Raw genomic sequence first — 20967 nt, forward strand, 5'->3', positions numbered from 1 at the left:
GTGGCGTAGTATCTTTGCTAGGACTTGGTGGTCATGCATAATGAGACATGTAGAAGTCAGAACAGAAAGCATGGTGTAAGGCTGATTGGGCCCCTCTGGGTATGAGAAGAAAGAAAAGCTTCCAGCAAGGAGTTCATCTAAAGCAGTATCACTCCATGGTGTTTTTTTGTTTGTTTGTTTGTTTTTTGTTTTTTTTTTGAGACGGAGTCTTGCTCTGCTGTCGCCCAGGCTGGAGTACAGTGACGTGATCTCAGCTCACTGCAACCTCCGCCTCCTGGGTTCAGGCGATTCTCCTGCCTCAACTTCCCAAGTAACTGGGACTACAGGCGCCCACTACCACACAGCTAATTTTTGTATTTTTAGTAGCGACGGGATGTCACCATATTAGCCAAGCTGGTCTTGATCTCCTGACCTTGTGATCCACCCGCCTCGGCCTTCCAAAGTGCTGGAATTACAGGTGTGAGCCACTGCACCTGGCCCCACTTCATGTTTTTTAAAACTATTTGAGGGGTAAACTGACCTAGATTGGAAACAGAGCAGGTCAAAACTCCTGTGCTGCAGGAGGATCACTCGAGACCAGGAGTTTGAGACCAGCCTGAGCAATATAATGAGCTCCTCTCTATAACAACAACAACAAATTAGCTGGGGGTGGTGGTATGGGCTTGTAGTCTTAGCGTCTTGGGAGGCTGAGGTGAGAGTATTGCTCGAACCCAGGAGTTCTTGGTTACAGTGAGCAATGATCATGCCACTGCATTCCAACCTGTACAATAAAACAAGACCCTGTCTGTGAAAAACAGAACAAAAAACCCTTGTGCTCATCAGTAGTAGGATCGTGTCTGTGAACAGCCACCGTACTGTAGCCTGGACAACATAGCCTCATCTCTATTTTTAAAAATAGGCTGGGCACGGTGGCTCATGCCTGTAATCCCAGCACTTTGGGAGGCTGAGGCTGGTGGATCATGAGGTCAGGAGTTCAAGACCAGCCTGGCCAAGATGGTGAAACCCCGTCTCTACTAAAAATACAAAAATTGGCCGGGTGCGGTGGCTCACGCCTGTAATCCCAGCACTTTGGGAGGCCGAGGCGGGCGGATCACGAGGTCAGGAGATCAAGACCACCGTGGCTAACACGGTGAAACCCCATCTCTACTGAAAAATACAAAAGAAAAATTAGCTGGGCGTGGTGGCGCCTATACTCCCAGCTACTTGGGAGGCTGAGGCAGGAGAATGGTGTGAACCCGGGAGGTGGAACTTGCAGTGAGCCGAGATTGCACCACTGCACTCCAGCCTGGGCAACAGAGAGAGACTCCTTCTCAAAAAAAAAAAAAATTGACGTGGTGGCGGGCGCCTGTAATCCCAGCTACTTGGGAGGCTGAGGCAGAGAATTGCTTGAATCCGGGAGGCGGAGGTTGTAGTAAGTCAAGATCATACCACTGCACTCCAGCCAGGGCGACAGAGGGAGACTGTCTCAAAAAAAAAAAAAAAAAAGGGCTGGGCTCAGTGGTTCACACCTATAATCTCTGCACTTTGGGAGGCCGAGGCAGGCAGATTGCTTGCGCTTAGGAGTTGAGGAGTAAACTAGGCAACATGGAGAAACCATGTCTCTACAAAATTTTTTTATTATTATTATTTTTTTTTTGAGACAGAGTCTCGCTCTGTCGCCCAGGCTGGAGTGTAGTGGCCGGATCTCAGCTCACTGCAAGCTCCGCCTCCCGGGTTCGGGCCATTCTCCTGTCTCAGCCTCCTGAGTAGCTGGGACTACAGGCGCCCGCCACCTCGCCCGGCTAGTTTTTTGTATTTTTTAGTGGAGACGGGGTTTCACCGTGTTAGCCAGGATGGTCTCGATCTCCTGACCTAGTGATCCACCCATCTCGGCCTCCCAAAGTGCTGGGATTACAGGCTTGAGCCACCGCGCCCGGCCTCTCTACAAAATTTTAAAAAATTAACTGGACGTCGTGGCTTGCACCTGTAGTCCCAGCTATTCAGGAGGCTGAGCTGGGAGTATCACTTGAGCCCAGGAAGTGGAGGTTGCAGTGAGCCGCTATCACACCACTGCACTCTAGCCTGAGAAACATAGTGAGATCCTATCTCAAAAATAATAATAATAAAATAGGCCGAGCATGCTGACTCACGCCTGTAATCCCAGCACTTTGGAAGGCCAAGGCGGGCAGATGACAAGGTCAGGAGATCAAGACCATCCTGGCTAACACGGGGAAACTCTGTGTCTACTAAAACTATAAAAAATTAGCCCGGCATGGAGGCAAGTGCCTGTAGTCCCAGCTACTCGGGAGGCTGAGGCAGGAGAGTGGTGTGAACCTGGGAGGTGGAGCTTGCAGTGAGCTGAGATCGCACCACTGCACTCCAGCCCGGGCGTCAGAGTGAGACTCCATCTCAAAAAATATATAATAATAATAATAATAAAATAAAAAATAAATTAAAAAGCTATTTGTATCCAAAGGCTGTATTTCAGCAGTTGTTAAAGTTTAAACAAGATGTCTTGTCTCTCTTCTCATTTTGTGATAGTGGTCTGTTGGGGACGAATAGCTTTGTTGAGGACACAGAAGAAATACCAGCCATAATTTGGGAAACCTAGGCCTAAAGTCTACATGGGCTTCTGCAAGAAAATACTGTGGCAGCATGCATGGGTCAGATGCCACTTACCTTGGAAGGAAAATAGGGACCCCCATCCTGAGCGAAGTAAGCTGTCTTGAGTCCTTGATTTTTCTCCAGATGTACCTGGACTATAGGACAGGAAGCACTCACTGATTGCATAGCCTTTGACACTCATTATATACTGGGATGTGCCCTTGTTTAGTAGGTGCTCACTTGTCTCCTTTCAGGAGTGACTTGAGTGCTAGAAGGAGGGATCATGTGGTGGTCACTGTGTGTCTTTCCTCTGCTGCAGTTCTTATCTGTGGACCAGACACATACTACCTTACGGATCCATGGTAGCTCTTGTTTAAGGACTCAGTCCAGTGAGCAGACAATGTTCTGTGTGTTTTCTTGTCACCCTAACTGTAAATATGCTCCTACTTTCTCCTTGCTTTAGTAGTACCCTCATGGTGTGTATTGCTTTCTCTGGGAAGCCTGATGATCTAAGGCTTCCAAACACATCCCAGTCTTCTGTGGTCTCACCCAAGTCTTGACACTTAGGGTGTTTTGTAACTAGCTTACGTCTAAATTACGACTATAACATGTAGATGCTTATATGCTTCTTTAACCTAACATTAAAATATGAGCTTCTAAGGTGGGTGAAGTGATATGCACCTGTAGTGCCCGAGAGGTTGAGGTGGAAGGATCACTTGAGCCCAGGAGTTCAAAGATGTAGTGTGCTCTGATCATGCCTGTGAATAGCCTTTTATTCCAGTCTAGACAACATAGTGCAGCTCATTATTTAAAAAAAAAAAATAGTGGTCGGGTGCAGTGGGTCACACCTGTAATCGCAGCACTTTGGGAGACCAAGGTAGGCGGATAACCTGAGGTCAGGAGTTCAAGACCAGCCTGGCCAACATGGTGAAACCCTGTCTCTACTAAAAATACAAAAATTAGCTGGGTGTGGTAGCGCATGCCTGTAATCCCAGCTACGCGGGAGGCTGAGGCAGGAGAATCACTTGAGCCTGGGAGACAGAGGTTGCAGTGAGCCGAGGTCAGCCAGTGCACTCTGGCCTGGGTGACAAAGACTGTCTCAAAAAAAAAAAAAAAAAAAAATCTTTCTATGTCAATAAACTAAATCTTTTAAAATAACCGCGTAGTAGTCCATTGCATAGATCTGTCATATATTATTTAACTCGTTTTTGTTGGATATTTAGGTTATTTCTAATTTTTTACTATTGTAAATAATCCTGTGGTAAACATATCCTCTGTCATTTCCTCAGGGAGACTTTACAGAAATAGAATTGCTAGCTCAACCACCTTCTAAGGTTCTTTAGTAGCTATAACCATGTGCTTTAAATGTCTCCTAAGAACATATAGAGGCCAGAAAGGCCGCCCACAAATTTTGAAACTGTCCTTGCAACTAGGACTCATTGGCTGCTGGGAATTCAGTGATTTTAAACTGAGTTTTGGGTTTTTATGTTTTGTTGGTTGTTTTCTGGTGTTTCTGTAGGGTTTATGCAAACCCAGACCTGGGGATTTTCTACAAGTAACAGGCCTTAATAGAGATGTGCTTCTGGTGTACAACCTCCTACAGCAGCTTGAGGGAACATATATGACATGAAGGAAACCCCAGCTCTGTTGTTTATGTTATTAATAGATGCTAGTTTGTTATTGTAAAATGAGTGTCTTTAAGTTTCAAATGAAATTAATTTTCTTGAAAGGTATATTAATGAAAACAAAGATCGAAAATCAAGAGATTCTTGAAATCACTAAGATTGTAAGAGTCTGAACTTAAAAGACAAAGCAGAGAACCAAGAGGAAGAATTTGGTAATCCAGTCTGGGCTTGGCATAGACATGAATGTATGCGGTTCTCAAAATATGAAACACCTTAAAAGAAAATGCAATTATAATTCGATTTTTTTTCTTTCTTCTTTCTAGGTATCTCATTCAGTTGCTAAACTTATATTAGTTAATTTCCACTGGCAAGTTTCAGAGATATTGGACAGGTAAGGTATTTGGGGGAGGAGAGATAACATTGCCCATAGCTCTGCTCTCCATGGTGATTATTGTTTACATTTTGGACTATATTCCAATATGCATGGTATATTTTTAAAACATTGGATTCTGTTTTCCATCCTCTTCTCTTAATATGTTGTGAACTTTCCCTATGTCTTCAGTATATTCTCCTACCCCAGTTTTATACTAGCACAGTATTCTATCGTAGATATTCTATGCTTTTTCCAAACCTCTGTTGTTGCACAGTGAAGTTAATTCAGATTTTCTTTTCCATTGTTAATTTTTTTTTTTTTTTTTGAGACGGAGGCTCGCTCTGTCGCCCAGGCTGGAGTGCAGTGGCGCGATCTCGGCTCACTGCAAGCTCCGCCTCCCGGGTTCACGCCATTCTCCTGCCTCAGCCTCCCGACTAGCTGGGACTACAGGCGCCCACAACCGCGCCCGGCTAATTTTTTGTATTTTTAGTAGAGACGGGGTTTCACCGTGGTCTCGATCTCCTGACCTTGTGATCCGCCCGCCTCGGCCTCCCAAAGTGCTGGGATTACAGGCGTGAGCCACCGCGCCCGGCTTCCATTGTTAATTTTTAATCAGTGCGTTTCTAGGTAACACATGCCAACATCTTTTACTTCTTTTGGATATGTCAACTTGAGGATTGTATCATAGTACAAGTCATATTTCCTTTAGAAAATGTAGGCTGCTGGCCATACGTGGTGGCTTACGCCTGTAATCTCAGCACTTTGGGAGGCTGAGGCAGGCGGATCACCTGAGGTCAGGAGTTGAAATCAGCCAGGCCACCATGGTGAAACCCTGTCTCTACTAAAAATATGAAAATTAACCTGGCGTCGTGGTGCACTCCTGTAGTCCCAGCTACTCAGAAGGCTGAGGCAAAAGAATCGCTTAAACCCTGGAGGCGGAGGTTGCAGTGAGCCAAGATTGTGCCACTGCACTCCAGCCTGGTGGCAGAGTGAGACTCTGTCTCAAAAAAAAAAAAAAAAAAAAAAATACAGGCTGCTTTACCACCCACCACCTCTACCAGCAGCATATTTGAGTATTTCTTTCCACCTCCTCCAGAACTAGAGATCTTAAGATACAGACCTTAGAGTCTCAAGATGTCTTATAAGTTGTCAGGAAAAGGGACACCTCCTCCTCTGCATCCTCTGTAGGAATCTTTTATGCTCACCCTTGGAGGCATGTGCCCTTGTCTCGCACAGTGTTTCTCATCCTCAGCATTATTGACATTTTAGGCTAGATAACTCTTTGTTGTGGGGGCCTGATCTGTGAATTGTAGGATGTCTGGCAGCGTCCCTGGGCTCTATTCTGCCACACCTCTAAGTCCTTGGCAATCAGAATGTCTCCAAACATTGTCAAATAACTCGTGGGGAGCAAAATTCCCTCTGGTGAGAAGTACTTGTTACCATTCCTACTCTTTCACACTGCAGTAAATCTTCCTTTCTCATATGGTATGATTTTTTTTATTTTTATTTTTTTGAGACAAAGTCTCACTCTGTCACCCAGGCTGGAGTGCAGTGGCACGACATTGCCTTACTGCAACCTCCGCCTCCAGGGTTCAAGCAACTCTCCCGCCACAACCTACAAAGTAGCTGGGATTACCAGCACTTGCCACCACGGCTGGCTAATTCTTGTATTTTTAGTAGAATTTACAGAGGAAGGTCATGCTTTTCCTTCTCCAGGCTGAACACAACTGGGAAGGACATACCAGCTGGAACAGCTCAGCACAATCAGGAAAGAGCAAATGTGTTCCTGATTCACTAACTGCTCTCATCCTGTGTACTTGAGTTGGAATACATTTAGATGAAATTGCAGATGAACTTCTGCTGCCTTATTATTATACTACTGCCCAAAACTCGGGAACCGCATTGGTTCTGGCAATAGGATATCTCTCACTGCCTAAACTCTTTCAGCATAACTCAGGAGTGGAGGTTTGGATGGCAAAAGAGACTTAAAAGACTAGTGTGGGAATTAGGAATAAAATGGGCCCCTCAATAAGGATAGTTGAGGGAAGCATTCTGACTAGATAGAAATCACATAGATGAGATATAATTCTTTTCTGCTCCAATTCCTAATATCTTGGAAATTTGTTGACCTGGGCTTTGTGTGGCACTTTATTGCCACTTGATAATTCTGTTTAAATGGAAAATTATTGTAGGTGACTCCTACTGTCACATAATTTTTCTGGAGTTAAATATAGAAAAGGAATTATTGGCTATAGCATACATTTATTTTTGCCTTTGCTAAATAATTCCAGGTTGTTTTCCAGAGTGATTTACCACTTTACATGCTCAGCAGTAGTATATAGGTGTTCCTGATACTGTAAGACTTAAAGTTTTGCAATTTGGTGGCTGTAAATGGCATCTAATTGTTTCAATGTCCTATATTATTAAGGAGGTTGAGAATCTTTTCATATATAATGGCCATTTTTGCTGCCTCCTCCTTTGAAATGCCTGTTAAGTCTTCTCCCCATTTTTTATTGAATTATGTTGTTCTTCTAAATGGATCCTTCCCCCTTCTCCCATGTCCAGTTCCTAGAACCAAATGGATTTTTAGGAGTTTTTGTTTACTCTGAATACTGATCCTTCACCAGACATATATATATATATATATATATGTATATATATATATATATGAGTTTTTATTTTTCCTGAATAGTAATCCTTTGCCAGTTATACGTGTGTGTGTGTGTGTGTGTGTGTGTGTGTGTATGTTTGTTTTGTTTTGTTTTGTTTTGGAGACAGAGCAAGACTCTTGCTCTGTCTCCCGGGCTGGTGCAGTCTCTGCTCACTGCACTGCAACCTCCACCTCCCAGGTTCTAGCGATCCTCCTGCTTCAGTCTCCCAAGTAGCTGGGATTACAGGCATGAGCCAACACACCCGGATGGGGTTTCACCGTGTTGGCCAGGTTGGTCTCAAAACTCCTGACCTCAAGTGATCTATCCACCTCGGCCTCCCAAAGTGCTAAGATTACAGGCGTGAGCCACTGCACCCAGCCATATATATAGAATTTTTTTTTTTCTTTTTGAGATAGTCTCGCTCTGTCTTGCAGGCTGGAGTGCAATGGCACAATCTCGACTTATTGCAACCTCTGCCTCCCAGGTTCAAGCAATTCTCTTGCCTCAGCCTCCCAAGTAGCTGGGGCTACAGGCATGTGTCACCATGCCCAGCTAATTTTTGTATTTTTAATAGAAACGGGGTTTCATCATATTGGCCAGGCTGGTCTCAAACTCCTGACCTCAAGTGATCTGCCCCCCTCAGCCTCCCAAAATGCTGGGATTACAGGCATGAGCCTGGCCTAGAAGTTTATATATTGAATTATCTTCCAGCTTATGGCTTGGCTTTTGACTTTGGTGTCTTCTGATGAATTGAGGTTCTTAAATGTAGCGTAATTTATCAGGCTTTATATTTTTTATTATTCCTTTATATTTTGCATTTTCTGTCTTGAGGAAAAAAGTCTTTGTACTGAGATAAAAGGAGGCTTGGTTCTATGAGAAAGTAGAGACAAAGATTCTCTAAACATCTTTGTCTGTCCTGTTATTGTTCAGGGGTAAAAATGTCTTTAGCTTCTGATTCCCTTCATTTCTGCTTTTTGTTTTGTAGATTCAAGTCCAATTCTGCTCAACTGCTTGTTGAGGCTCGAGTTCAGCCTAATCCATCAAAACATGTGAGTGTCTATTACTTGAATGAGGCTTCTCATGATTGCACATGGTTCTTGCTTTGGCTTGCAGTGTCGTTAAGAGCTATCTTTGCTTGGGCAGGCGCGGTGGCCCACGTCTGTAATCCCAGCACTTTGGGAGGCCAAGGCGGGCAGATCACGAGGTCAGGAGATCAAGACCATCCTGGTTAACACGGTGAAATCCCGTCTCTACTAAAAATACAAAAAAAAAATTAGCCAGGCCTGGTGGCGGGTGCCTATAGTCCCAGCTACTCGGGAGGCTGAGGCAGGAGAATGGCGTGAACCTGGGAGGTGGAGCTTGCAGTGAGCCAAGATCATGCCACTGCACTCCAGCCTGGGTGACAAAGCAAGACTCTGTCTCAAAAAAAAAAAAAAACTATCTTTGCTTTGTTTATAGTTCAACATGCCCACAGTATTTGTTCTAGTATTGACTTAAATCTTCTGTTACGGTTTGAAAAGTTTCCTTACAGTTAGGGACTAAATCATTGCCTGTCCTTTGGCCCTCTCCAGCCCCACCTTCCTCTCTGCACTTTCAGCCTGCACTCCATTCTTTCTGGGTGCCTTGGTGTTTCTGAGATTACCGCACATGTCTTCTATTCTGTTTGTGCCTTCCCTTCCTAGAACGTCCAGACTCTGTTTCCACCTTCGCTTAGAGAGAGGGAATTCACCTTTAAAGACCCCAGTCCGGGCCGGGTGAGGTGGCTCAAGCCTGTAATCCCAGCACTTTGGGAGGCCGAGACGGGCGGATCACGAGGTCAGGAGATCGAGACCATCCTGGCTAACACGGTGAAACCCCGTCTCTACTAAAAAATACAAAAAAAAAAACTAGCCCGGCGAGGTGGCGGGCGCCTGTAGTCCCAGCTACTCGGGAGGCTGAGGCAGGAGAATGGCGGGAACCCGGGAGGCGGAGCTTGCAGTGAGCTGAGATCCGGCCACAGCACTCCAGCCTGGGCGACAGAGCGAGACTCCGTCTCAAAAAAAAAAAAAAAAAAAAAAAAAGACCCCAGTCCGGCCAGGCACAGTGGCTCAGGCCCATAATCCCAGCACTTTGGGAGGTCGAGGCGGGCAGATCACTTGAGGTCAGGAGTTCAAGACCAGCCTGGCAAACATGGTGAAAACCCATCTCTACTAAAAATACAAAAATTAGCCAGGCATAGCGTCTCATACCTGTAATCCTAGCTACTTGGGAGGCTGAGGCAAGAGAATCACTTGAACAATTGAAAGCAGGGAGGTGGAGGTTGCACCACTGCACTGCAGCCTGGGTGACAGAGACTCTATCAAAAGGAAAAAAAAGGAATCTAAGAATCTAAGCCACCTCCTTGACAAAGCCTTTCTCCTGGATCATTCCTCTGGAAACTCACCTAATTATATCTATAAACTTTTACACGTGTGTTATAGTGATTAACTCATATTGTTTTACCACCCCTACCATAGAAGCTGTATTTTAATAATGCATAGCAATTTCCTGTGTATCTAGGAGCTAAACGAACATTTGTCAAATATTTTTTGAATGAGGGCCATGCTAAAAGATATCTTGGAAGGCAGAATTGGGGCTCAGATCACCACATAATTTCTGCAGCCTCTTAAGACAAAGGTTTCCAGAAGCAAAATGGATAAACATGAGAATCCAGTTCTTTTCCTCAACTTGTTTTTTTATATTTCCAGCAAACTAAAAAAAAGCTACTGTTCTTGTAAGTGGACTTTTCCATTGGTTCGTGGTTTTAGCCAAGATCCCCAGATTGTCTTTCTCTGCCAGTTTGTGTAGCATAATGTGGATTCTGGAGTACATGCTATACCGTTATTTGCACACATTCTAGAAGAGTTTCTTCCCTAGTAGGTGTCTCCACATCCCCCTGCCACCTCCCCATATTAATTACATGTGACATCTGGTGTATTAAGGATGAGTTGTAGGCCGGGCGCGGTGGCTCAAGCCTGTAATCCCAGCACTTTGGGAGGCCGAGACGGGCGGATCACGACGTCAGGAGTTCAAGACCATCCTGGTTAACACGGTGAAACCCTGTCTCTACTAAAAAATACAAAAAACTAGCCGGGCGAGGTGGTGGGCGCCTGTAGTCCCAGCTACTCGGGAGGCTGAGGCAGGAGAATGGCGTAAAAACCCGGGAGGCGGAGCTTGCAATGAGCTGAGATCCAGCCACTGCACTCCAGCCTGGGCGACACAGCAAGACTCTGTCTCAAAAAAAAAAAAAAAAAAAAAAAAAAGGATGAGTTGTAACTTGGTAAAGGCTGTAGTATTTTGTGGTTTGGGCACATCGATATAGTGAAACCACTGTCCTTGACAAGTAAAATTACAATGTTGGCCGTTAGACGATTTATAGACTTATCCTCTAATAACCTTTGTGACTGGGTTTCTAGTAGTTGTGAGGGGCAACTCTGCTGTGCTTAACAGGGGTAGTTTACAAAAGAAACCTGATAGCTTCTAAAAGAAGTTGGACTAAGTGACCTCTTAAGGACCTTGGCAATTCTGAAACCCTGAGTTTTTCAGTCTGCCATTATAAACCACCGTAAGTTCTCATTTCAGCCTTCTTTCTGCCTCTGAATCCTGGTGATTCTGTAAGCCCAGCCCAGCTGCTACCTCCTTCAGGAAGCCTTCCTGTTGTATACTTTTAGCTTAGTACCCTTGGGACTCAGAGTCCACACATTGCAGTTGAGTGCTGATACTTGTTGCAGGGTAAGGATCACTTCCCATGCACCCGGCTGCATGTGGTACCCTTATGGCCTCCTGGGCCTGATTCCTCTTTGGCTCATGTGGCTCTATTTCTCTCCAGGTTCCCACATCCCATCCCCCTCACCACTGTGCAGTGTGTATGCAGTTTGTGCGAAAGGAAAACCTACTCTCTTTGGCCTGTCAGCACCAGTTTTGCCGCAGCTGCTGGGAGCAGCACTGCTCAGTTCTCATCAAGGATGGCGTGGGCGTGGGTGAGTCTGCCACAGAACTTATAAAAAGCTGGCATTAAGTGTTTATCTTTGACTCTGCTTTTTCATGTACTCAAGTAAACTGAGTATTTTCTTCTGACCCTGATTGAGATTTTTATCATCAGAACTAATGATTTTCAAATACATCAATACAAACAGTGACAAAGGTTTCCCCAGTCCTCAGCAAGCAAAATGAGAAAACTAAATACACTGTTGTAAATGTTGACTTGAGTGCAGAGCGACCTTCTCTCACCTTTTGGGAGAACCGTCGTTTAAAATGCCTACCTTGATTCCACAAGTGGCAACCATAACTCAGAAATGCCCACAAGAGTTTGCTGCTATTTAGGTAACATAGCACAAATCAAATTTGATGATTAGTTACAGGAATATTTGTTATACTGTGATTTGATGATACTGAAACAAATTAGTATCACATTAATTGATATCTGCAGAGTCCCACAATTGGTGATAATCACCTGTAAATAATGTTAAACATCACAAAACTCAATTGTTAGTCAAGAACTCTAAATAAGGATTTTTAAAATGATTTTTGTTATTTAATGGTGCCATTAGTGATATCATTTGGGATAATGTTTTAGTTTCATTGCTGTGAAAATATGCTAATTTCTCTTTGAATAAATTCTGTTGCTTGAAGGGTTTCTTTTATGCAACTTGGATTTGTTGAGTGAATTGGGTGGGCAAATTGTGTCATTGTGTCTTCTGCAGTATGGTTGTCCATGATGGTTTGTTTGTTTGTTTGTTTGTTTGAGACGGAGTCTGGCTCTGTCGCCCAGGCTGGAGTGCAGTGGCCAGATCTCAGCTCACTGCAAGCTCCGCCTCCCGGGTTTATGCCATTCTCCTGCCTCAGCCTCCCAAGTAGCTGGGACTACAGGTGCCCACCACCTCGCCTGGCTAGTTTTTTGTATTTTTTAGTAGAGACGGGGTTTCACCGTGTTAGCCAGGATGGTCTCGATCTCCTGACCTCGTGATCCGCCCGTCTCGGCCTCCCAAAGTGCTGGGATTATAGGCTTGAGCCACTGCGCCCGGCCTGTTTGCTTTTTTTGTTTTTTGTTTTTGTTTTTGAGACAGAGTTTCGCTCTTGTTGCCCAGGCTGGAGTGCAATCGCGCGATCTCGGCTCACCACAACCTCCGCCTCCTGGGTTCAAGCGATTCTCCTGCCTCAGCCTCCCGAGTAACTGGGATTACAGGCATGTGCCACCATGCCTGGCTAATTTTGTATTTTTAGTGGAGACGGGGTTTCACCATGTTGATCAGACTGGTCTGGAACTCCCGACCTCAGGTGATCTGCCTGCCTTGGCCTCCCAAAGTGCTGGGATTACAGGCATGAGCCATTGCACCTGGCCTCATCAGGTTATTTTTGTTCAACAGGAGTCTCTTGTATGGCTCAGGACTGTCCACTCCGTACACCAGAGGACTTCGTGTTTCCATTGCTTCCCAATGAAGAATTGAGAGAGAAATACAGGCGCTACCTCTTCAGGGACTATGTGGAGGTATGGCCAGCCTTTGTTCTGCCTTCTGTCTTCCTGGGCCTACCTTCCATCAAAGGGTCATTACTTACTTTATAAACTAGGGTGACATTAAGTGATAGTGTTCGAAGAAAGAGCTCCATAGGTTTAAAAAAGTTTGAAAACCACTAGAGTGATAGTGAAGAGTACAGGCCCTAGAGTCAGACACACCATTGTGTGAAACTTGGATATTTCCTTGCTTTGTGACCACTCTTTTTTTTCTCTTGTGAGACAGTGCCTTGCTATGTTGCCTGGCTGGAGTGCAGTGGCGCGATCTTGGCTCACTGCAACCTTCACCTCCCAGGTTTAAGTGATTCTCCTGCCTCAGCCTCCTGAGTAGCTGGGACTACAGGCATGCGCCACCGCTCCCAGCTAATTTTTGTATTTTTAGTAGAGATGGGGTTTCACCATGTTGGCCAAGATGATCTCAATCTCTTGACCTCATGATCTGCCTGCCTCAGCCTCCCAAAGTGCTGGGATTACAGGCGTGAGCCACTGTACCCAGCCTCTCTTTTTTTTTTTTTTTTTTTTTTAATTCTGAGTCTTGATTTTCTCTTCCATAGACACACATCCCCACCTTGTACACAGTGGCTTAAAGAAGCTATTGTGTGTTCAGTGGATGAATATAAATTAGGCATATTTAGGAGCTGCTGTTATATTCGGTTCCCTGTGTGGTTGAGCAGAGAGAAGGGGTATTACTTTTTGAGTAACTGGAAAACTTGTCCAGGATTCCAGCATGGTCACTTTTGTAGTCCTTTCCCTCTATTAGGCCATTTGCTAGGCCTGCTGATTCCATGCAATATAATTTTCTTTTCTTTTTCTTTTTTTTTGGGGGGGGGAGACAGGGTTTTACTCTGTCACCCAGGCTGGAGTGCAGAGGCACAAACATGGCTCACTGCAGCCTCTGACCTCCCAGACTCAAGCAGTCCTCCTAAGCCTCCCGAGCAGATGGGACTACTGGCATGCACCACCAAACTCAGCTAATTTTTGTATTTTTTGTAAAGATGGGTGTTTCACCATGTTGCCCAGGCTAGTCTCGAACTCCTGAGCTCAAGCCATCCACCCAATGCAGCATAACTTTCGTATTTGTCTTTTTTGCCTAAGCTTTCCAGATTAATTTATGGTCTGGTTCTTGTCATGCACATGCCACAGGATAAATAGAAGGCCTTGTTCTTTATACTGTTTGCTGCCTTTGAGGGTCATTGAGCTCCTCAGAGATACTTTTTTTTTTTCTTTTTTTTTTGAGATGGAGTCTCACTCTGTCGCCCAGGCTGGAGTACAGTGGCAGCACGATCTCAGCTCACTGCAACCTGTCTCCCAGGTTCAAGTGCTTCTCCAGCCTCAGCCTCCTGAGTAGCTGAGATTACAAGCTTGCACCACCATACCCAACTAATTTTTTTTTTTTTTTTTTTTTTTGAGACGGAGTCTCGCTCTGTCGCCCAGGCTGGAGTGCAGTGGCCGGATCTTAGCTCACTGCAAGCTCCGCCTCCCGGGTTTACGCCATTCTCCTGCCTCAGCCTCCCAAGTAGCTGGGACTACAGGCGCCCGCCACCTCGCCCGGCTGGGTTTTTTTTGTATTTTTTAGTAGAGATGGGGTTTCACCGTGCTAGCCAGGATGGTCTCGATCTCCTGACCTTGTGATCCGCCCGTCTCGGCCTCCCAAAGTGCTGGGATTACAGGCTTGAGCCACCGCGCCTGGCCCCAACTAATTTTTGTGTTTTTTAGTAGAGACGGGGTTTCACCATGTTGGCCTAGTCTCAAAGTCCTGACCTCAGGTGATCCGCCTGCCTCGGCCTCCCAAAGTGCTGGGATTACAAGGCATGAGCCACTGTAGGTCTGGCTTTATTTATTTTTTAATTTTTTTGGAGACAGAGTTTTGCTGTCATCCAGGCTGGAATGCATTGGTGCAGTCAGCTCACTGCTGCCTCAAATTTCAGGCCTCAAGCAGTCTTCCCACCTCAGCCTCCTTAGTAGCTAGGACTACAGGCAGGAGCCACCATGCCTGGTGCAATTCTATATAACCTTAGATCATTCCAGTGAGTTGCTACCTGGTTTAAGCTAGACGTCCTAAGTTCCTCTTTAATATCTGGCTTATGTTTGGTTTTCACAACATCCTTTCTGAATTTATATAACCCCTTGATATAAGTCATCAGCTGGGAGAACAGAAAGTGTTTGAATATTCAGGGGATTCTGATTTTTAGACAGCAACTAAGAGATGTCCTCATTGTTTCCTCTTGGTGTATTCACAGAGTCATTACCAGCTCCAGCTGTGCCCTGGTGCAGACTGCCCCATGGTTATTCGGGTACAAGAGCCTAGAGCTCGCCGAGTACAGTGCAATCGGTGCAACGAGGTCTTCTGGTAAGAGTGAGTGTGAGTGCTGAGCAGCCCTGGGCTCATGCCCCATCCTCCAAAGCACCACTGCTGTTGCTCCATGTGAGGGCGGCACTGGAAGAGGCAGGGTCTCTGAGCCAATAGAGCAACTGTGCTCCAAGTGGGTAGGTTTATGCCCAGCATCTCATATTCCACTAGGTCTTCAATACATGCTCAGTCTGGAGGCAAGGAATTGACACAGGTTCTTGGAGAATGTGTTGTGGCTTATGCTACTAAGTCTCATGGCCCAGAGATTGTGTGGGATGTATCTATCTTTATAGCTAATCACATATTACTGTGTTTGAAAGGTATAATCTTCAGCATTTTAATCTTTCTCTGCCTTGGCCTTTCTTGGCTAATTTTTGTAAAACTAAGTCATAAATATATTCTACATCTACTGAAGGTTCACTTCATTCAGTAGATACCATGGGAATAACTAAAGTTTACCGAAGGCTTACCAGATGACAGACACTATCCTGATCACTTACCTTGCATTATCACAACTGTATATGACCCTTATATTCTCTCATTTTTTGTTGTTTTCTTGAGACGGAGTCTTGCTTTGTAGCCCAGGGTGGAGTGCAGTGGTGCATACTTTGCTCACCACAACCTCCACCTCCCAGGGTCAAGCAATTCTCCTACCTCAGCCTCCTGAGTAGCTGAGATTACAGACACATGCCATCATGCCTGGCTGATTTTTGTATTTTTAGTAGAGACAGGGTTTCATTATGTTGGCCAGGCTGGTCGCAAACTCCTGACCTCGTGATCTGCCCACCTTGGCCTCCCAAAGTACTGGGATTACAGGATTGAGCCACTGCGCCTGGCTATGACCCTTATATTCTATGAAGATATCAAGGTACAAGGTAAACCTAGTAAATAGTAGAACCATAATTTAGGCCCAGATCTGTCCTAATCATACCTCCCTGGAATATTCATGGTGGGGCTTCAGAGAAACTGCTTGGAAAATGAGATGTGTGTGTGTGCACATGCCTGTATTTCAAAACATTATTGACACCGAAGATTAAGAATCACTAATGTAGTGGTTCTTTCATTTTAAATCAGGCAGCCACCAGGATCACAGCGATTCAGAGAGACTCCTTGTAATGGTTCTTTATCCTTGTGTCCCACTTTATGAAGTTACTTCCCTGGGTATTTGCCTGAGGGCCTTTTCTAGCCACGAAGTACTGTTGGCCTCCATCAAAGAAAAATTGAAAATATGGAAGCCTAGCCCGACGAATATTGGAGTCTTTTTTTTTTTTTTTTTTTCCTGTTTTAAGTTTCAGTGTCATCAGATATATCATGACCCTACAGATTTTGCAAGTTCTGGCATTTGTGCATCCTTGTGTGCATGTCTGGCTGGGAAATCAGATGAGACTCCCAGAAATGGATCTCAATCCTGCCTTAGGTCTGAGCTAAGGAGTCCTTCTCAGAGCACCTCACCATGCCCTATGAGAGTCATAGCTCTGTGTTTGACATCTTGGGGGTTGGTAAACAAGATGTTTAAACAAGATATTTAACATACATAGCATAGCTCACTGCAGCCTCAAACCCCTGGTATGAAGTGATCCTTCTGCCTTAGCCTTCCAAGTAGCTGAAACTACAGATGCCCGGCTAATTTTTAAAAATTTGTTGTAGAGGCCAGGTGCAGTGGCTCACACCTGTGACCCCAGCACTTGAGGAGGCCGAGGCGAGTGGATCACCTAAGGTCAGGAATTCAAGACTAGCCTGGCCAACATGATGAAATCCCGTCTCTACTAAAAATACAAAAATTAGCCAGGTGTAGTGGCAGGAGCCTGTAATCTCAGCTACTCAGGAGGCTGAGGCAGGAAAATCACTTGAACCAGGGAAGCAGAGGTTGCAGTGAGCCGAGATCATGCCATTGCACTCCAGCCTGGGTGACAAGAGCGAAACTCCGTCTCAAAAAAAAAAAGATTGTAGAGGCAGGGTCTTCGTATGTTGCCTACGTTGGTCTCAAACTCCTGGTCTAAAGCAATCCTTTTTTTTTTTTTTTAAACAGGGTCTCTCTCAGTTGCCCACGTTGTAGTACAGTGATGCAAATACAGCTCACTGCAGCCTTGACCTCCAGAGCTCAGGCAATCCTCCTACCTTAGACTCTCTAATAGCTGGGACTACAGACACATGCCACCACACCTGGCTAGTTTTTTCATTTTTTGTAGAGATGCGGTCTCACCATGTTGTCCAGGCTGGCTTCAAACTCTTGGGCTCAAGCAGTCCTCCCATCTTGACCTTCCATAGTACTAGGATTACAAGCATGAACCATTGCACTCGGCCTACAGAAACATTTTATTTGTGCATGTTAGAGCATGTCTTACAAAGGCTTAAGTTGAAGAGACATTCATGCAGTATTTCAGTATAACTCATGAGTAAGTAAAGGTTCCATGGGCCTTGAGAGAGAACTTTACCTATTTGAAAAGCTCTAGACCAGGCAGGATGGCCCACACCTGTAATCCCAGCACTTTGGGAGACCGAGGCGAGCAGATCATAAGGTCAAGAGATGAAGACCGGGCCGGGCGCGGTGGCTCAAGCCTGTAATCCCAGCACTTTGGGAGGCCGAGACGGGCGGATCACGAGGTCAGGAGATCGAGACCATCCTGGCTAATACGGTGAAACCCCGTCTCTACTAAAAATACAAAAAACTAGCCGGGCGAGGTGGTGGGCGCCTGTAGTCCCAGCTACTCGGGAGGCTGAGGCAGGAGAATGGCGTAAACCCGGGAGGCGGAGCTTGCAGTGAGCTGAGATCCGGCAACTGCACTCCAGCCTGGGCGACAAAGCGAGACTCCGTCTCAAAAAAAAAAAAAAAAAAAAAAAAAGAGAGAGAGATGAAGACCATCCTGGCCAACATGGTGAAACCCCATCTCTACTAAAAATACAAAAATTAGGCTGGGCGCAGTGGCTCACGCCTGTAATCCCAGCACTTTGGGAGGCTGAGGTAGGCGGATCACAAGGTCAGGAGATCGAGACCATCCTGGCTAACACGGTGAAACCCGTCTCTACTAAAAATACAAAAAATTATCCCGGTGTTGTGGCGGGCGCCTATAGTCCCAGCTACTTGGGAAGCTGAGGCAGGAGAATGGTGTGAAGCCAGGAGGCGGACCTTGCAGTAAGCCGAGATTACGCCACTGCACTCCAGCCTGACGACAAAGCGAGACTCCGTCTCAAAAAAAAAAAAAAGTAAAGAAAAGTTCTAATTCATGATTTGTTAACTTGGATAAAAGGAAAATTTTAAACATGGGACCCTGACTTAATGAATATTTGAATGTTTTTCTTTTCCAATTTTAAGTTTCAAGTGTCGTCAGATGTATCATGCACCCACAGACTGCGCCACGATCCGGAAATGGCTCACGAAGTGTGCAGACGACTCTGAAACAGCCAACTACATTAGTGCTCACACTAAAGACGTAAGGATTGTATTTTACCTCTCATGGATCTGCCCTCTTATTGCTGCCCAGGGCCTAGCCTTGGAGATTTGCCATCTGAGAGCAGAATACCCAGAGCCCCAGGGCCCTTCCTGAGGACTGGGGCTTGGGGACCTTCATGCAGAGTTGGCAGCTTGTAGCAGTTTATCACAGGATGCATTGGGTGCATTTTTTCTTTATTATTATGAAATGCCAAAATGCCAGAAAAGGGGGAACTAATTAGAAGAGAACTACCAGTCTTTAACAGCTCTGAAAAGGAGATGGTTAATAGTCATACTTGATACATAGTAAGGCTGTAATGCAAGCTCAGAGCTGCACGATACTCATTTTGAAGTTTCCCGTGGGAAAGTATGGTCCGCGGGCTCTAGGGGCCACTCTACCCTTTGTCAGTCACTCGCAGAGTATGCACTCACAAGCACAGTTTTAATAACAACATTATTAAACATGGTCGACTTCATAGCAGTGGGAGATCACAGCATCAGACTGGTCTCTGCATTGCTGCTTCAGGTTGCTGGCATCTCTCAAATGGTAGAGAGGAGCTTTAGATGTGGTTTCCTTACCCTCTTCTCGAAGCAGAAGTTCAGGCAAGCTGACCACGACTGAATCCATTGTGGCAGCTCCTGTGCTTCTTTGCCAGTCCTCTCAAGAAGGCAGGTTTTCTGCTGATTCAACCTGTGCTTAATCTGAGCAGCTTCGTGGCAGGGGCAGATGGTGGAAGACTTAGTGGGGTTCAGCTGGTGCTTGAAGCGTTTCAAGGCCAAATATGCTGACGTCATTTCCTTGAATTACTGTTCCAGCCTCAGTGACCTGCCACATTTAAGTGAGATGCTCCTCCCCAGAAGTGCTCGCATGATGAGCAACTGGGCACAGGTGCCAGGAGCTTTGTGTAATTTGTCTTAAAACCAACCTGGTGGTATGTGAGCCTAATGGCACCCTTCTGTCTCCTCAGTGTCCCAAGTGCAACATCTGCATTGAGAAGAATGGAGGCTGCAATCACATGGTGAGCAGAAGCCTCTGCACTTTGTATGTGTGACATGGAACCTTTGGTCAGTGTGCCCTTAATGTGTTCTCTTCTGTTTCCCTCTGACAGCAATGCTCCAAGTGTAAACACGGTGAGTTCCAAGCTTGGTGTGTAAGGCCCAGTGGCACTTTCTTGTGGTTGGGTCTCCGTTACTATTTAAGTGAGTACTTCTGCCATGAAATGACAAAACATAGAAGAGCCTCAGTCACTTAACAGTCACAGTAACTGGCATAAAGTAGCTTTTTTTTTTTTATTTTCTATTTTTTGGTCCCTCTTACAATCCCACTGCTATCTTGCTAACACATATAGTCAGACGTCAAGTTTGGGATAATCCTCATGATCCTCAGTTATCCAAGAAGATGATTTCAGGGTGTTACTTTCACTTTTTTGCCAAGGCAGGTAAGTAGCTTGGGGCTTATCTGTGCTACCTTGTAGATACTTTTACCAGAAGTAGTAAAATAATGGTTTTCCCTTGCTGTTTTACAATAGTGGGGGTTTTGATTTAACCTTTCAGACCTCCTTCATCGATCAGGAATAATTTACATAGCTAGAACCCATTGGTTTTGTATGCCACCCGGCCAGGTCAGCTGAAGAAACAGAATCCCTTCAAGTAGAAAATATGTCCAAGTGGGTCTCTCCTACACAGCTGCTTTGATGCTCATCAGGAGCCCCTGAGAGTCTGAGAGTTTCTTTTCTGTGTGTGAAGGAATCTCACTCTGTCACCCATGAAGTTTAGTGATGCAATCTCAGCTCACTGTAACCTCCATCTCCTGGTTTCAAGCAGTTCTCCTGCCTCAGCCTTTCGAGTAGCTGGGATTACAGGCATCTACCACTGCGCCTGGCTAATTTCTGTATTTTTAGTAGAGACGGAGTTTTGCCATGTTGGCCAGGCTCGTCTCAAACTCCTGACCTCAGGTGATCTGCCTACCTTGGCCTCCCAAAGTGCTGGGACTACAAGAGTGAGCCACTGCGCCTGACCGAGAGTTTTGCTTTGTAAGGGCCTGTGCAAATGCTATTTCCAGGAACCCTCTTTTCTTTATTTTTTGAGACAGTGTCTCACTCTGTCGCCCAGGCTGGAGTGCAGTGGCATGATCTTGGCTCACTGCAACCTCTACCTCCTGGGTTTAAGCAATTCTGCCACCACAGCCTCCTGAGTAGCTGGGATTACAGGGACTCACCACCACACCTGGCTACTTTTTTGTATTTTTAGTAGAGACGGGGTTTCACCATGTTAGCCAGGCTGGTGTCAAACTCTTGACTTCGGCCGGGCGCAGTGGCTCACGCCTGTAATCCCAGCACTTTGGGAGGCCGAGACAGGCGGATCACGAGGTCAGGAGATCGAGACCATCCTGGCTAACACAGTGAAACCCTGTCTCTACTAAAAA

General features: G+C 45.5%; 1 protein-coding gene across 26 annotated transcripts in view; it reads left to right on the forward strand.

Annotated features, from left to right (window-relative positions):
- ARIH2 (ariadne RBR E3 ubiquitin protein ligase 2) overlaps positions 1 to 20967 on the forward strand; it is a 71952-nt gene that overhangs the window by 41080 nt on the left and 9905 nt on the right. For 17 of the 26 annotated variants that reach the window (XR_012431133.1, XM_074032151.1, XM_074032152.1 and 14 more), the window contains 8 exons: positions 4532 to 4599; positions 8218 to 8281; positions 11080 to 11230; positions 12617 to 12738; positions 15003 to 15112; positions 18426 to 18543; positions 19511 to 19561; positions 19652 to 19673. Coding sequence is in view for 25 of the 26 variants with exons in the window: in XM_074032151.1 (XP_073888252.1) it covers positions 4532 to 4599; positions 8218 to 8281; positions 11080 to 11230; positions 12617 to 12738; positions 15003 to 15112; positions 18426 to 18543; positions 19511 to 19561; positions 19652 to 19673 (706 nt within the window). In the remaining variant the exon portion in view is untranslated. Of the gene's footprint in view, positions 1 to 2520; positions 2695 to 4531; positions 4600 to 8217; positions 8282 to 11079; positions 11231 to 12616; positions 12739 to 15002; positions 15113 to 18425; positions 18544 to 19510; positions 19562 to 19651; positions 19674 to 20967 lie in introns of all 26 variants that reach the window. The other 9 variants (XM_074032156.1, XM_074032160.1, XM_074032157.1 and 6 more) reach the window with 2 other exon arrangements.

This window comes from Macaca fascicularis, chromosome 2, assembly GCF_037993035.2.
Source record: "Macaca fascicularis isolate 582-1 chromosome 2, T2T-MFA8v1.1".
NCBI lineage: Eukaryota > Metazoa > Chordata > Mammalia > Primates > Cercopithecidae > Macaca > Macaca fascicularis.